Source organism: Glandiceps talaboti, chromosome 11 (assembly GCF_964340395.1).
Source record: "Glandiceps talaboti chromosome 11, keGlaTala1.1, whole genome shotgun sequence".
Classification (NCBI taxonomy): domain Eukaryota; kingdom Metazoa; phylum Hemichordata; class Enteropneusta; family Spengelidae; genus Glandiceps; species Glandiceps talaboti.
The window spans coordinates 12,147,380-12,166,228 of record NC_135559.1 but is presented as its reverse complement, the minus strand read 5'-3'; the positions used below and the strand labels follow the sequence as shown (position 1 = coordinate 12,166,228).

At 36.5% G+C, this 18,849-nt stretch overlaps 2 protein-coding genes across 2 annotated transcripts in view; both read right to left on the bottom strand.

The window, feature by feature from the left end:
• LOC144442033 (inositol 1,4,5-trisphosphate-gated calcium channel ITPR3-like) overlaps positions 1–2,045 on the bottom strand; it is a 45,270-nt gene extending 43,225 nt beyond the window's left edge. The window contains 1 exon segment of the mRNA XM_078131305.1: positions 1,963–2,045. Within this exon segment, the coding sequence (XP_077987431.1) occupies positions 1,963–2,045 (83 nt within the window).
• Positions 2,046–7,443: 5,398 nt separating this feature from the next.
• LOC144442032 (inositol 1,4,5-trisphosphate-gated calcium channel ITPR3-like) overlaps positions 7,444–18,849 on the bottom strand; it is a 75,536-nt gene continuing 64,130 nt past the window's right edge. The window contains 9 exon segments of the mRNA XM_078131304.1: positions 7,444–7,482; positions 8,111–8,266; positions 8,722–8,919; positions 9,448–9,600; positions 11,653–11,840; positions 12,457–12,580; positions 13,534–13,618; positions 15,385–15,525; positions 18,760–18,849. Coding sequence (XP_077987430.1) covers positions 7,444–7,482; positions 8,111–8,266; positions 8,722–8,919; positions 9,448–9,600; positions 11,653–11,840; positions 12,457–12,580; positions 13,534–13,618; positions 15,385–15,525; positions 18,760–18,849 — 1,174 coding nt within the window.

The following is an 18,849-nucleotide window of genomic DNA, read 5'->3' as shown; positions in this document are numbered from 1 at the left end:
ATTTGTCTTTGTATGATTATAATTTTAGAATAGGTGTGGTAGGTAGATTTTTTATTTTATTTTTTACTTCTTTTAATATATATATATTTTTCCACCCGTAATTATTGAAGGCTCCGTAAACTTTCAAGAGGAGGCTAAATTAGTTCTTGTTTCAGTACGTCATGATTACATTACATAGAAAACAGGAAGAAATTATTAAAGATCATCAAACAAGTCAGATGCCCGGGTCAGATAGAAGTACATTTACACGTACACGTACACGTACAGAAGTACATGACGACGATTGACAGGTCAAAAGATTAGCTGGGTACATTTAGAAGTGCACTCAAAAATGACTTAATATAGGGCGGTCCGTCTCCGAAATCATGTACACGAAGGATGGTAAATTGATTTCATTACCCACCCACCAACGCCCTCACACGCCGGGCAAGAAAAGTACGTTTTCAGAAGAGATATATATGTAACTACCATATGTGTTTATGGCTATGGCGGGAAAAAATAATTGTGTGTTTCCAATAACATGGCCTCGGCAAATAGGATAGGTACGTAGGTCGGGATTTTACTTTATCGTTTTGTTTTTATTTTTGAAAAATATTTCAGCAAACAAAATGTTGGTCAGAATACCCTTCTGTCACATGATACTTTGATACATTTTTTGTATTTTTATCATACGCAGATAAAATGCGTACACGAATTCGGCTTGCCATAACGGAACTGCGATTTAGTTATTGGAACCACCTTGTGTCGGCTGCATTAAAAATCGTTTAAGTATACATCATTTTTACCAGGGGGAACTAATTTGTGAAATTGATGACACATGTAAGTTTTACTTCCCTTTACTCTTTTTAAATAATCACACAGCAATGTCCGATTAGTAAGTTGTAGATATAGAGTAAAGGGCGCACATCGACTAGGAAACGCTGTACAATGTGAACTATCTACTTATCGGAAGACCGGTGAGGACAACGACTGCGACACGAAAACTGTGGCTTATTATTTGTCTTTGACTTGATGACATTTCGGGGGCATTAGGTGACATTTTCTATGAATCCGGCGAACGGTTCCCGTTTTAAAAGAGCGAAAAATACATGATTACTGGTAAGATTAATTATTTGACAGCCTGCACGTGTGCCTTGTTGATCCAACACCTGTTGTAATTAGGTCACATATCACTTCAGGAAGTAGAAGATTCCCGGTGGTGGCAGTCCATGCTCATTAGCGAAATTTCAAATGAACCCTTTTCCTGGAATATTTCAATGAAAAACATCCCCTTTTTAGTGAATCTGGTAGAGAATCTCTGGTAAAAACACCCCCTTATTTCCGAAATCCGGGAGGTTTTACCTCCAAGGACACCTAATCCATACACTGCACGCACGTACACTGTTTGCATTAATGTTTGTATACTATCGTTTACCATAGCATGATCTAAAACATTACCCTTTTTTATGATTCCACGGACCTAGATGCCGACGAAAAACACCCCCTCAGCTTTTCCGTAAAATTTCTAACAAGCATGCGTACCCGCTTCGTTTGGGACTGCCACCACCGAGAATAGTATAATAATAGCTATAACTGACTTGTAATAAAGGCAGTTGTCCGAGGCTTCCTCGTGTCCTGACGAATCTGCAACGGTATATTCCAACTGCTCAACTCGCCGTCGTCGACAATATAAATACGCGAATCTCTAGTATTACGAGAAAACTTCCGATTCTAATGAACCACCCGAGTGAGGCTGACAAATCGCACGTACGGTGGCATGGCATGGCAGTTTGCATATCGCAGGTGGCAGTTTTTCAAGTCGCAGGTGGCATTCCCAGGTCGCAGTTTCAAGTCGCTGTCACTGTCCTCACCGGTCTTCCATATCTACTTGAATTGACTGTTCATTAAAGATGATTTCATGGCGTTTGAGGATTTCACACAGACGTTGTAAAAGTGGATCGAACTTAAAATCGAAGAACTTACCTTGAAAGCTGACTAAACACATAACCGGACACTTCTTCGGAGAAAAGACTAATCACATCTCCAATACACAAGGCTTTGGCCATTGTCACAGTAAGTTTAAAAAAATCATGTATCAACTTTTTAAAATATGTTTTTCAAAAGTATCCGCAACAAAAAAGAACTGAACCAACTTCACACATTCCTTGTTTGTTGATATTAGCAATCTAATGGCAGAAACGTTATTTCACAGGCCATACATTGTCACGAGATCTGCGAAATGCAGCGCTACTCCATTTCCCAGGCAACTGAAGAACAATATTATGCCGATCTGTTTTATATACGGGTCAACAAAATTGACAAAAATTTAGCAACGTCACAGTTTGTAAATGGCATTATTTACCAACTACTTAAATGGACCAATCATGGCACATTTTGAACTTATGATGCCGTCACCATGGTCCAATGCAAGTGGAGGAAAGTTTCATTTCTCGTTTCCTTGTGAATGCAAAGGATAAATATTAGCAATCATACTTGAGGTTTGTATTTTTTTGTGGTTTTATTGGCAGGTCGACAGAAAGTAAACAGTGTAAGTTATTAGATACAGCAATCTACCTGGCAATTATGGGCTACCTGGCAAATTATGAGGGCATCAATGAATATATGGCTGGCCATTGAAAAACATATAATATGTGTACAAATGACGTGAACTATTGAATTGTTGTGTAATGCAAATTGCTATGCTAGCTACCTTCGACGTACACACACACACACACACACACACACACACGCACGTACGTACGTACGTACGTACGTACGTACGTACGTAGGTAGGCACACGTAAGCAGAGTAGGTGGTCTCAACAAAACTCAACTGAAATGGTTTCCAAAATTGCGGACTAGCTTCTCCCTGTTAACAGAGCATCGTCATGTCAGAAAATGTGGGAACAACAGGAAAGAAAAGCGTAATATTTGCTGATAAACATTCGAATAAACGCCGACAGTTTTGCAAACAGTGTTAGACTGATAGAGTAGCCGTTATTAGGGCAGGTTTTAGACCTCCCACGCCAGTGTCTAAATTTTGAAAGGTAGGCTGATAAGCTCGGACAGATGACGTCATTACACGGTTAAACAGACTGTTAACATGCAATCACTGTGACAACACATACATGTTGATCGCATAACAGATACAAGAACAATAATTTATAATTCATGGGGAAGTATGATATTTCATCTTGCCAAATAAAAGTAATCTTTTTCTTTGGAAACAGAACTAATATGATATTTTTTATGAGATTGTGTACACTGAATGATTTTTAATACGATTCTGCAAAACCCCAGACCGGTAGGCAAACAAACACTAAGTGCCCAACTGTCAAAGTTAAATTTATGATACAGATTATTTAGTAATACATTAAGATAGGGGAATGGGACACTGAACTGTGAAACATTACATCCACATAGTTGTTGATCTCTATTAACCCAACTACAACTAGACTGGCCTCATCTCACAGGGGTTGCAATTGGCCGATGTGTGAGGGGGCGTGAAGCGTGATTTTGAAGCGTGATTTGAACATAGGACCTCCTGCCTACTAATCTTGATCTCTAACAACTAACTACGCAAGTTTCATTGGAATATTGAATGGGGGGGGGGGGTAATATTTTAGAGAACGGAACCGTGCTGAGGGAGGGTCACATTTTAGCACGGACTGAGGGGTTATGCCACAGACCGGGCTTGATTTCCCCGGTCATCACCCCCTTCGACGTACACACACACACACACACACGCACGCACGCAGGCAGGCAGGTAGGTAGGTAGGTAGGTAGGTAGGTAGGTACCTTACAGACTACAATACAACCTGGTTGAATTTTGTCCACGTTCGGAGTCCCCCTACAACCGCGAGAGTGTAGCAAATACAAACTCACTGTGGTTTCAATGCTGGGAAACAAAAAATGTATTTATAACTATAAATGTGGTGGGATCTTACTACGAAAAATTCACAGTCTCTAGTGGGATTTGAACATGGGACCTCCTGCCTACTAATCTTGATCTCTAACAACTGACTACGCAAGTTTCATTGGAATATTGAATGGGGGAGGGTAATATTTTAGAGAACGGAATTGAGGGAGGGTCACTTTTTAGCACAACGGACTAAGGGGAGGGTCATATTTTATGCCACAGACCGGGCTTGATTCCCCCCCCCTTCGACGCACACACACACACACACACACACACGCACGCACGCACGCACGTACGTACGTATGTATGTAGGTACACTTACGTAAAGATAAAGATGGTCTCAACTAAACCTCAAACCACTATTCTCTATATGCGCACTTGGTCTGAGACAAATCTCAACTGAAAGGATTTCCAAAAGTGCGGGCTAGCTTTCGCCCTGTTAACAGAGCATCGTCATGTCAGAAAATGTGATGTGGGAACAACAGCAATGAAAGGCGTAGTATTTTCAGAATAAACTCGGACAGTTTTGTAAACAGTATTAGAATGAAAGTCCAGCTATTACAGGGCAGGCCATAGACCTTCCACGCCAGGGTCTAAATTTTATAAGGGCAGGCTGATAAGCCCGGACAGATGATGTCATTACACGGAGAAACATACTGTTAACACACAATCACAGTGACAGCAACACATACATGTTGATCTCATAACAGATAAAGGCACAATGATAAACTTCATGGGAAATTATGATATTTCATTTTTCCAAATAAAAGCAATCATTTCCTTTGGAAATACCAACAGAAACTAATTTGATATTTACATGACATTGGGTACACTGAATGATTTTGAATTCAATTCCGGAAACACCCAAACCGGTAGACAAACAAGCACTCAGTGCCAAACTGACAAAATTAAATTTATGATACAGATTATTAGTAATATATGAGAGGGGAATCGAACTCTGAACTATGACGGGTTCAAACCTTAAAATAACAACCACATAGTTGGTGAGATCTCGAACTCAACTACCATACAACCTGGTTGACCTTTGTTCAGAGTCCATCCCACCCACTAACTACCCCCACAATCTCATATAACCGCAAGATTGTCACAAACAAACTAGGGGCATGTGTACTGTTTAGTCAGTCCAGGGTTCTTACACTAGTATGGGTTTTCACCTAAGAACTTATACCGACAGTCAACGATGGTCCCCTCGTTAATGAGGTATTCATATGTAAATTTCAACATAACCATATGCATGAAAGGACACGACCTAAACAATAATACAGACTCATTAGTCTATTGACTATATTAAACTTCATTAAAATATAGAATAATGGACACTAGTTATGGATGCAAAGAGTCAGTTTCAAACGCTGAGCTGAAAAAGGCCTGCGCGAAAAGTGTCCACGCTTTCTCTTATGATATGACATGTAATAAAATATCATATGCATCCTTGAATTTAGTATCACAATGGCTTATATGATGACAATTATAATATTCAGATAATGTGCGGCAGAGCACATCAATATACTGATGCTGATGGGGTGTGCAACTACCACAGAGGGCTCGCTTTAACAAAAGGATGTTTTTTGTGTTCATAAGGTATGAGAAAGGGTACACTGTTCTACTCAGAAAGATGTTCGAAGACTACGACCAATGTAATTTCATGGGTAGAATTTGCTTCAATGTTGGGTCAGAAAATTTCTATAATTCTTATAATTGTTAAAAGGAAGATTTCATTTTCCAAAACACAATCATGTTGATAAGGTTTATTTCATGATGCACATAGCTCTTTATATCTATCGTAGACTCTGTATAATATCTATTCTGATAAATTGGTATGAGAAAGGGGCTCCTCTTTTTGGTTGCAGTATGACAACAGTTTAGGATTGGAGGTCTCATCGGACCTTTTCTATATCATTTCACACGGACTTGCACCACCGCATTGGAAAATGTGGCATTTCATGCCCCATCTCTTTTTCTTCATAACACATAACCTCGATAACTTTAATGATACTACAACATTAAAGACAATAGAGCTGGGCTTTATAATGGGATCTTAGGTAAACGTTTTCTTCCAAATGATGACAAAAATGTAAGTCATTATAATTAACTACATTTACATGTTTTTTATTGACAGGTTCTTTTTAACATTTCTAATTACACATTGAAATTTTAGATACAGATTCCAATTAAGTTCACCCATGATAAGAATTATAATAAGTAACTAATTCATTTTAGTTAGTTACCTTGTCTTTAGTCACTGTGCTAATTAAATATAGTACACACGCCAAAAGGCAGTGGTACCACTAGTATAAGATTGACAAATCACACTAAAAGTCTTGGGTCAACCGAAGGCACACAATAACACTTCAGAGTTAAGAGTCAAGACTCAAAAGCATTCAAAAAGTTAAACGTCTCAGATTTACGACTAGGTATGTATATTTGCATATATGGAGATCCAGCTTTGACCTATTAGCCATACAAATAATACTTGGAGCACGGTATGAAAAATATTGTTACAGTAGTGTATTCAATATAATTGATTTATACTGTATATAGAAACGATTACGAATGCAGCTATGTGCAAGGATAACGGCACACAAACCAATATGCTAGTGGTTGCTGACATGTTCCTTATTATCTAGATGAGTAAACAACGAGTTTAACGCCAGATCCAAGCAACAATTTAGTACTTATCAATTCAATATTTTACAGTTATCACATGAGTACAAAACGGTAGCCGTTATAGACATATCCTTGGTACATACATTATGTTAATGACGGTGATAGTTATTCCAGTGCAGTGGCAATCACTGAAATGCATACACACAGGGTTTTAAAATCTTACATGGTCTTTAATTCAAGGACAGTCTAGCCAAATACTGTTGTCTTCTATGTGGTCAATATATAGGCTTATCAAGTCGCATGAAGATCGTCATAACAAGGCCTAGAGAATGGGAACCAATGTTTCAGATGGATCAATTATGATAACTGATAGTTGTTTACTATGGAAAATGGCAGTTGTAACAAACGACACACGATGACCGACCATTTTAACATAGAAACGTACAACTGTAAAATTGGTGTTCGTCATTTGTGTTCAAGGACTGCTTTTCACTCTGCATGTTGTGCTTCTCGTTCTAAGTATTGATCCATTGTTATTGCATATAAGTTTACATTCACACGTTATCTCCCCCCCCCCCCTCGATCATCACATATGGGGAAATTGGTTCATATTATTCAATGTCTGTTTTGAGACATGTAATCTTGTATAATTGTTTTTAGATTTGTTTTTTGAGGGCGTAATAATGGAAAGTTCTACAAAACAGCTGTGAAACCTCTGGAGTAATGACTACAGTATAATGAATAAAATCTGACTATATAATGTGTTTTACAACATACTGATATACTAGTAATTTAAGTTTCTAACATATTATACTGATACAAGTTCAACATTAAATTCTGATATTTTGATTGGTACTTTTTACACATTTGTCAGTTAAAATATTTCTCAACCGAGGATGCTCATTTTCTATCTTAATGTTATTGTTGCTCCTCTTCCTTCTGTCGCTTTAATTTGTCCTGAAAATACAACACATGGTGCAAATTACAAGATAGATATGGACAAGAAAAAAATTATCATATAGAACGTTCAATCAAAACATTCAATCGTATTTCTTTATGTAAATGACATGTTTCAGTTACACAACTGCAAAAGGTATGAAACATCAAGTTTTCTTTGTAGTTTTGTTTTCATTGATGAGTAAAACCTTTTAATTGTCATAACAAAAGCCAATCTTTCTGTGAAGATGAATTGCTATGACAATGAGTCTATCGAGATATAGCTTCACAACATTAGATCTAGGTTATTACTATTAATATTACTTTCTTCTAGATTAAGCCATAAACATACATTCGAGTCCACGTTACCATTTATAGGGGCACGATTCGACCCAACTACACCACTTTCATGTCCAGGTTACGCCGTGTACCACAACAGGCATACAGTACGTGGCAGTAAACATATTACACAACTTACCGATCGAGGTCGAACATATCTATTCATTTGCAGCTGATGGAAATTTAGCAAGTAAATTACATTATAAACTATTATATTTAATTTTCTCCATCGAAATCATTATAAAGAGGCTATAGATTGTCAGTAGCAATGAGAGTATGATATTTACTTCACAAAGGCATAAATACCCACCTCCTCATTTAGTCTCCGGGTCAGATAGTCTACATTGTAAACTAGACTATCTACCCTTGCCATCAACGTATCAATCTTTGTATCATACACTTCATCTTTATCACGCAGACACAATGCACGATTCATTGGGAAGAAGTCATAACTTTTCCTCTCCATCTTTGAAGAAAATATAAAACATATATATTTAGAATGCAATAGGTTTTTGAAAATGAATGATTGTGCTGGCGAGTGACATTATATAACGTATGTCTGAATGCAATAATTTGAACTGAGAATGTAGATGGCGGGTGAGTAAGCTTAGGTAGAAGTAAATGTTGAACAAATCATAATGTTGGATTCCGCTGGTTAATTAAATTGTTATACAACGCTTTATCATATCAGAACATGAACATAGATTCATTAAAATTAATCAACTAATGGTGTGTTTTTTTCTATCACAGAGTCCGTTTTTAATTTTATCTCATTTTGCTACAATATTAAAAACAAAAGAGTTCACGTACTAACCTTTCAAAGTTACTATTGCATGATTTAGGATGACACAAATACCTTATTTAATTTCTAAATGTCACTAAAATCATATGTTAAGTCAATGATACATAAATGTAACTTACGCAATTGTACACATACAGCTCTATAGCTGTGTAATCGTTAGATCTGGTGTCATCCAAGTGAATAAAGAAGAACAGATAGGCCCACATGTTGTGTTCAAATTCGACATGGTGTCTGAAACCGCTCCCAAATCGTTCAAAGTCATTAGCACTACGGTTACAGATGAAACACAGTTTTTTCATATCCTCATCAGCTCTAATCTACAGAAAGGAATATAGTTACACTAATGTTAGATGATAATTATAAAATAAATAAATGCATACGCTACTTTCACGCAATGGTATTACATCATATTGTTAATTAACAAAGCAAAACATTGGTATCGTAAAAACGATAAAAATGAATGTTGACTTTACATTTGACAAGCAATTTCCGAAAATTAATTAGTGTATCCGATAGTTAGTGCAGTAAAACATTATATTGCATGTCGTGTCATAAGTAACTGTCATCATGCGTTATGGAATCACAAACAATCACGAATACTTTAGGGGACGAACGGAAGAGTTACCGCTACGTGCATAAAGATGTTCATCTAATGTACATAATGAGTTAATTATAGTGATTCTAACCATGATAACAGAGATGACTTACTTTAGCATCTCTGAGTTCGGAGAAAGTGTCAAAAATGATACTAACCACGATAAAAGGAATGACTTACCTTAACATCTCTGGGGTAGAGAAAGCGTCAACGATGATTCTAAAGATGGTAACAGAGATGGATGACTTACCTCTTTATCTCTGAGTTCAGAGAAAGTGTCAACGATGATACCAAAGATGATGTTCAATCCAATAATTACAACAAGTATATAGAATGTTATATCATAGAAGGAACGCAAACCATAAGTCTGGAATGAACTTTCCTCTTCAGGGACCCTTAAATTCTGTAATTAACGAATTTAACCCATTTATTCATGCATATTCATACATTCATATAGCTTTGTATTCATCAACATTTGAAAATTGAAGTCATGTACATGGATTGATTTCATATTATTCTCAAGTTCTGACCGCTTTAGACCTATGGTACATTGATTTAGTGACGTTAGCATGCACAAACCGATTTTTTTGTTCTTGTTATCTAATTAAATATAGCATATTATATATATTATATATACATTCACATATATGTACATATATTCATATGTAATCCCACGGAATCAATGTTAAATATGCTCCGAGTATGATTCCGCCGACTAATACAAATTCGAGCCGGTAGGAAAATCATACGAGGAGCATTATGACGTATAACTAACATTGATTACGTGGGATTATATATTTATCACATAATTAAGTATTCCCACATATTTTTCTACAATTTTGAATCTAATTTTACAAATATTGCATCGTTTCATCGCACAATATTCTTCATCGTGTATTATAAATGGCCTCAGACGGCTATGCAAATTAGGTAATTGCGTGACATGTTGCGAGGTTAGGCTTACCTACATGGCACCAGTCATACAGCGCCGTGACTTCCCAACAAATATGATCGGTTATATTATAACCCTGTGATGTACATGTAGTATCAAATTTAGTTTAAAACGTAAGTAAAATTTGTCTGAATGCGACTTTTGTTCCGCCAAATTAATCATATTTACTCGGGATGTGTAAGTTCGGACCTAACGAGCTTGATGGAAAATCGGAAGTAAGCTTGTTGGCTTCTACATCGATAATCTACATGATTTTTAGACAGAATGAAATTCATAGAATAAAGAATGAAAGTACCTCTATATTGACTCATGCCACCCAACGACATATGTAACGTAATGTGTGTATTTACGATTTGAAAGCACACAATTAGCACGATAACATGATCGTAGCGTTGGATTGACAGGAATAATCCAACCAGTGAGAAAAAAAATAGTTCGGTAAAAAGGGGGTTATATGTGTTTTTGATCTGATCTGTTTGACGTCACACATGTGAAGGTTAGTGCATATGTATGATATATATATATATATATATATATATATATATATATATATATATATATATATATATATATATATATATATATATATATATATATAACTCGGTGAGTATCAATCTGCTATAAGACAGTGCTCTATACCGCAGTGGCAGAGCGTAATAGTTTTGGTAGTACTGGAACTCTTTCTTGGGTGTAACTCGGAGTTTCACGCATATTGCGATCATCAGACACTCTGAGGCCTACTCTCTGGGTGTGCTGTATATATAGAGTGTAGACAATAGAAATACCATCACTATTGTCTGTGTCGGTGGGTAGGTGTTGTATGTGTGGAGGTGTTGGTTGTTATTGTGTGGGTTATTGGGTGCGGACAAGTGAGTGTTGGCGGGTTGGTACATGTTGGACTTTGATGTTCCGTTAGTTAACGGGTTTAGTTTAGGTGATAGATGCTCTATTGAAGTTGGACAAATAAAACTTATTCTCGTGTCGGTATTTGGATATCAACTCAGTTCTTTTGTTTAATGTGGAGCTTTTGTCTGCTTTAATAATAGAACTGAGTTGATATCCAAATGCCGACACGAGAATAAGTTTTATTTGTCCAACTTCAATAGAGCATCTATCACCTAAACTATTAAACCCGTTAACTAACGGAGCATCAAAGCCCAACATGGAACAACCCGCCAACACTCACTTGTCCGCACCCAATAACCCACACAATAACAACCAACACCTCCACACATACAACACCTACCCACCGACACAGACAATAGTGATGGTATTTCTATTGTCTACACTCTATATATACAGCACACCCAGAGAGTAGGCCTCAGAGTGTCTGATGATCGCAATATGCGTGAAACTCCGAGTTACACCCAAGAAAGAGTTCCAGTACTACCAAAACTATATATATATATATATATATATATATATATATATATATATATATATATATATATATATATATATATATATATATATATATTATATGTGTGCGTTATATTCCCTTACGTCTTGCAAGCCGTTTATTAGACCATATCTGACAGACGACACCAAACACTTAGCCATGTTACCGCAGTATAATCCCAAACCTTCAGCATCATCCACTTGAAAATGTGTTCGATAGAAACCGAATCCCACAACAGCATATATATAGATTACGATGAAACCAAGAAGGGAGACCCATAGCAGAGATTTACCTATAAAATGCGTATATTAAATAGAACCAAACTTTACATTATGACAAAAGATTTCAAATGGTAACCAATGCACTCAACAATCATGTAAATTGATAGTATACTAGCAGAAAATTGTGACATCTTAAATCCTGAAAAAGAATGTTAAAATAATATGGTATCAATTGCAAGATTAACTGTAAGATTTCTAGCCATCCTCTTGTTCGTCTAGGCATCTTCTCCAGATGCAATACGAAGTGCCTCAGACCACTGTAGCTGAGGGAGAAGACTTGGGTATGAGTTATGTTGGTGATCTATTTTAACTTCTCATATCTGTAAACATGACTAGAGTTTACACCACTTCTACTTCTGCAAACCAACTGCTGTTACCAAATACCAACTCTTATCACATGCGACGGTTTTATTTACTGATCAAAACTTCAATGAACGACACTCTACAAAGTATTCTCAACAAAAAGCACTTCGAACTGAAAATACTATCATACCCTTATGACTTATATAAAGCACTTTTGGAAAGAATAAAATTTAATAATAGTTGTATTATGTTATATGTTATCTGTTATATCGACAAGACATTAAGTAATACTGAAGTAATCCACATGGTGTTGTTACTACTCACCATTAAGTGTAACGGCTAGCAACACCCTCTTTAAAATTGTGTTCATAAGGATGATGTGAAGCAGATGGAGACAGAAGAAATATCCCCAAAACACAGTGCCTAACACGGATAAAACCAAGAATAGCTACGGGAAAGAACAGAAAAATAAAATCCATACTTCAATACACTACTCTTTTAAGTTGCATATATTAATCCGATCATCTGCTACTTCCAGAAGGAGCATGCGAATTTGTTCGCTGCATGTGTCTCACTTTAAGTTGAAAAGGAAATTGTGTGATTCAAATAACATGGCCTCCAACAATCGGGTAGGTAGGTCGGGGTTTTAGTTTTGTTTTTTGAAAAATATTGAATGTCGGTCTGAGACAGAGTACCCTTTCTGTGAAATGTTGATGAAATGTGTACAATCAGTATTTGAGGAAAGAAAACAAACATGCATGGTGGTCAATAAGACAAATGATTTCTTATTCTTTTGTTTTAAATGTTTTTTTTTCCCAAAAATATCTTGAAATATTTAGGAACGGTCAGTTTATTTGTTTTATTTTGCCTAATGATTATTATATTGGTATAAATAGTCCCTGTTTATTTTTGCAATTAAGACGTATGCTGCCATGTTTTCTGACATAACTTATGTGTAACAATTACACTAACAATATTTCGGGCAATACGGATGTGTTTTGTTAATACTGGAAGGTTTTACAGTTCACAACCTGAGTTTTCTTCTTTTAAAACATACTCAAGCAACATTGTTGACAAGATAAATGAAATTTTCATTTACTTTGACGTAACCCTGGAAGGTGTTATTTCTTTTACCTAAATAGTGCTGTACAGTACTAATTCACATAGTTGTGCATCGGACATGACGTTCCAGTTGCGGTTATAATTCACACATTGTAAGCAGTAATATAATAACGAGAAATTTATTTCCTTGATACCACAATATCACAGAAATATGCGAATAATATATTTTCAAATCTATACCCATTATCTAATGCAACAAAATTCTTGGTTTCTTTGTGTCTAGGATTACCTAACAAAGTATGAAAACAGTCTTGATTTGACTGGAATACGGATACGTACAAAGTGGTAGAACGTTATAAAACTGAAGAACTTGGTCTCAAGATGAGATGCCCTTTTCGTCTTCCCATCTCTTTCAACATCCTCTCTGCAAACAAATGACATTCATTATAAGTTAATTCACATCATTGGAATTGGGCAAATAAGTGATATTAAAAGTTCGTGATACTTTTCAATGTCAATATCTCGTTATACAAACATATAAATTGATGCAATATACAACCTTAACAACATTCTGAATGAGTTCACGTGAGGAAAAAACACAAGCTCTGGTGATACGAAAAACACGCAACTCGGAGACAATAATATTTCATTGCTACTCCCGGTATGTTACAGCAAACCAGATGTAAACTGAGCGCCTCCCGTAAGGGAACCACCAATTATTAAAATCAAACTAAAAAAAAACTGGTATAAACAAATTTGTGTTGCTGAGGAGAACTATGATCTTGGTATGCACCATGATAATTTTTATTTCTGAACGATGTGTACGTGTGAACCATGGTTAACCTCAAATGAATCTTCGAAGAGCATGAAGTGAACAGTAAGTTCACGTAATGTGTTCGATTCGGTAACGAAGCTGAAAAAAAAAAGTTTTCAGGTTGAGTGAGATGGGTCCAGCGATGTGGTGTATTTATTTATCGCTTCGGCCGTGAAGCAAAATGCTTCACCGGAATGGCCGTGCTATTGATGGAGACCTTTGTAATCAAGTCTATTAATAAGTAACCAATCACGTGTATATGTAATGACAATATTTCGTAGTTTCTAAACTCTCCAAGGCGGCACATGAAAGTGGTGAAACGTTTTGCATACGATGTGTTACATTCAAATTTGACAAGGCGTCATATTAAGCATCTGATGCTGAATATGACGCTCGATATTACGCTAGCTGAATCTGAATCTGAATCTGACGCCAACTTTATACTCGTCAGACTAGATGCAATATCATAAAACTATTGACAGCGACCGGCCTCTGAGGGCAGCCTTCCGAGTTTACTCAAATTAATATACCGTAATTATATTAATTCATACTGTCTTAACAGCTTACAGTACATGAACAAATGTATTTTCTTATGTTTGATGAATATACTAATTTTTATTGAAATTGAGGTATGGAGTCTTAAGATATTGCTTAATCATTTGATTTCATTAATATGCAAATTTCTATAATTAAACATTAACCGATCTGACTCAAAACCTAATCAGGTCTAGCTATTACCCTAAAGATTATATATTCCACATTCCATTACAATTGAGCCATCCGAATTTTAGAAAATGATGACACAGACAGACAGACAGACAGACAGACAGACAGACACACACACACACACACACAGACAGACAGACAGACAGACACACATTACTATTCTAATACCCCCCGTACCCTTACGGGAGGTAATAAAATGGTACAAATGGTTTTATGAATGGATTTCTTAGATATCTAGACCGTTCATAGCGTGATTTGTAAGCATCACCAACGGATGCTCAAATGATGTATTCATTAAAGTTAAACTGACCAACAGGCCCATCATACAAATAAATAAAACGCGTCATTCTTACCCACAGCACGGTTAAGTTGTAAAGACACAAGTAAGTTTACAATAACAATTTATTATTCTTGCATTCCACAATATCTCGAATTGCTCACCAATATACCGTACATAACCGTATTAGTGCCTTGGGCGTCCCTTTTATCAAGTTGGGGATGGGCATTGCGCAGACACCCTTTCTTGCAATGGTTGAAATCCGAGTGTATTGTGTACCAAACACCTATAGCGGGAGTGTATATATGACCAAGTCCATTCTAGAACAGTGTAAAAAAGCAGAACACCATGCCATTCCCTCTATACTTCTTACCTTTGGAATGGAAGTTCTGGTAGCTTTGGTCGGTTCGACAGCAAGAAACTTATCAGTAGACAAACTGATAAAGCATTATGGGAAACTCCAAGAACATAATGGAGTTTCCACAAATCCATACATCTCAAATCGGGTTTCTTTCTGACAATTAAGGAGAAAGAAAAATGATGATAATATTTTGTATATATTCAAGCAATCTAGTTATTAGCGTGCTCAGACACCTACATTGAGATATGAGATAAAAAGAAACACTTTTGTCACTGGATCTGTACACAATGTCAACTATCAACTGATTAAAGCTTAACTTTTCAACAATGTCATAACTGTGAGAATGCAAGTCCATGCATACACATTCAGACACTGGACACATGGAAACTCTTGCAGACAGGGAATGTTAACAACTGAATTGGATTAATAACACTTGGAACAACGTGTTCGAAGTACAGCAATTTGTATTACAGTCCATCACTACATGAGAACAGCTTTATGGCCACTTTACATAATAGTTCAGTTCACAAACAAATTTCTAGTTCCCCTGGCATTTCATGAACATGTAAGGTCCGGAGGCCATAAGCTGTTGTTATCAAACCATGGTGTGTAGTACAAGGCTGTTCCAACAAGCTTTGCCAAGTGTTATTAATCCAATTTATTTGTTTACTTTCCCTGTTTGTAACAGGTTCCATTCGTCCACGGTCTTGTGTCTGCAGTTGTATATGGATTCATAATTTCAAATGAACCAAATTCCAAAAGTCGGAGCGTTCTTTGGAATCGAATATGACATGCTGTAAAGGAACAAATTGTATACAAGCGACCTATCGGTCAGAATAGTTCCGCTGTTTTTTTTTTTTAATTTAATTTTTTATTTTGGTGACATGTAGAAGTGGTTCAGGTCTTCAGCTCTTCGAGTCACTATGCAGTTTTGTTTTAGCGATGCAATAAAGTGGTTAGTGGTTTCATATGATGTCTCACTATAAAACACATTTTACACAGAAGTTGGTAATGTATTGTACTTTTATACCATAGTCACCATTTTATAACAAAAATCTACTGTTATGAAAAATTGCACAAAATCTCAGAAAAAAATGACTGGGAAATGCACACAAGAAAAAGAAAAAAAGAGGATTTTGAGGTTGGCTATAAGTAATTCCAGTGTCTTACAGCTGTAACCCTGGAAAATTTTAATGAAGAATGAAATAAACTAGGGATCTAAAATAATTTTGAGGCAATTTGAATTTCAATTTTCTAACAAATTTACAAAGTCAACAACATTCAACTTGTTCTAGTTGTGGTAGATATATATAGGGAAGAAATGTATTAATCGCCATCTTAGTTTCCGTACGGCGACAATCTCAAGTACCCGGAAGAGAGTCATTCTCAGCCATACGTTACAGTGGTAACACTCGTTCATGTTCGGTTACCTTTCACAAAGAAAACACAACGAAATGGTTGAAATGATCTTTTTTTAATTTCTTTTCATCACAACAACAAAATCTGCGTGATCAAAAGTGTTGTAAACTAAACCAGAAAGAATTATCGGACTGGCTAAACTTCCCGATGAACTGGAAGGTCCTACTACTTACAAGTAAGCCTCGATAGTACTATAGTACGTGAGAAAATCGTCTCAAACTAGCGATACAACTTTCAAAATATAACTTGACATGTCTTCATTTGTTAGAGTTATACAATTCAAGACGGGTTTTCACTCGAAAACAACAATTCTGTGAATAATGACACTCTGAACGCAGCGATTTCTCGGACGATGTTACCACTGTAACGTATGGCTGACAACGACTTGCTTCCGGGTTAGTCCCTCGTGCATACGGGTGGATTGTCGGCGATTAATACATACATGTACATCGTCTGATATTTTAATTCACAGTGTTTTTTGTTACCGGCGCCTGTCAGCAGACTCTGCCATTTTTTTCACCATTCCATTGTATTTAAACCTTGTACTTGACATTTCGCAATATTTATAATTCTCAACAAAATACCTCAACATGCCTCACTTCGCTCGTACTCAAAGCAGCCCCGCACGTAGTCCTGCTTGCATACGGAGGAATTCGGGACTCGATTCTGACAATTGTCCCTCCCCCTCCGGTGTTTAGAGTCAAGTCAGTAATACAGACTCGTGCACCCGAGGACTACCCCGCGCCGTATGATCACTGACACTGATGACATGATGAGAGAGAACCTTTTCGGATTTACATGTAAAACGGGGAAAGATACGCAAAACATAATGCAAAGTCTGAAGCCAAATTAAAGTTGTAATTATTTTAATTATTTTTACTTGCCAAATATTTGCATTTTGGAAAGGCAAGACACGTTCATGTCGTTTAACTTTACATGTGAACTGTCGGCCATATTTAAACTTCAACCGCATGCCTGGCATGCCCTTCCTTACGCAAGTTGTCTGAATTCTGGTTCACTGTCATTCCAAATTGCACGACAATATAGAATTAACCACAAGTTACATGTTATCTGAAAACATCACACTTTTATAGTGGGTCTGAAGTGTGATTTTAGTGAGTACTAAGAACGTCCTGTGTTGATACTCAAGATACTTGCTGTGGAAAATCGCTCGGTCGAATGAGGCCACCTTCAGCTTCTGGTCGAATCAGGATAGAGTATGCAAATGAGGATGTTGCGGACTGGCTGATTATGTAGAAGGGTGCAGAATTGGATTTGAAGTTTACAACCCTGTTTCGAACAAACGCTTGTCATTTGGGCGCCCAATGCGTAGAATTATGACTGTAGCACATATTACATTGCTTGTTTGACGTCAATAGTGTCTTTTGAAAAGTGGCAGTTTACTTAAAGTCTCGTCGACTGATTTCCAATATGGCGTCGGTCATTATGCTCATTAACATATTCATTTTTTTTTCAAATTACAAAAAAAAATCATAAAAAATAAAAATGAGGATGTGCTGACTTGAAATTAACAAATCTGAGTAAACTACCCCCTGCGCATCAACACGCCAGATATCAAAGCAATCTAATAAGAGGTTTTCAAGGAGTTGATGAAAATGACATTTTATGAAAAAAAATCATAAAAAATTGAAAATGGCACAGATCAACTTGGCATGAACAAATCTGAATAGCCTCCCCCCAGGGAACATGCACACCAAATATCGAAGAATTCCGACTGTCACTTATGGAGTAGATAGTAAAAATATAAAAGTTTGACGGACACCTATGATTCACTCTACTCTCTATACCTCAATACCCACCTATACCTAAAGCTACGCTTTCAGCTTTCGCTGACAGCGGAGCTAAAAAAGTGTACATGGAATTAGCAAGGATATCAACTATTTTCCGTATATGTAGATAGCTATAGAAATCTCTTGACTCTAAAGCATTCAAAGAACGTCGACTTACATGTCTTTATCTGCTGGTGCTACCCATGTTACAACAATGATTATGTTAATGATCATTGTTAATATCAACAACGACCAGTTCCAAAATGGC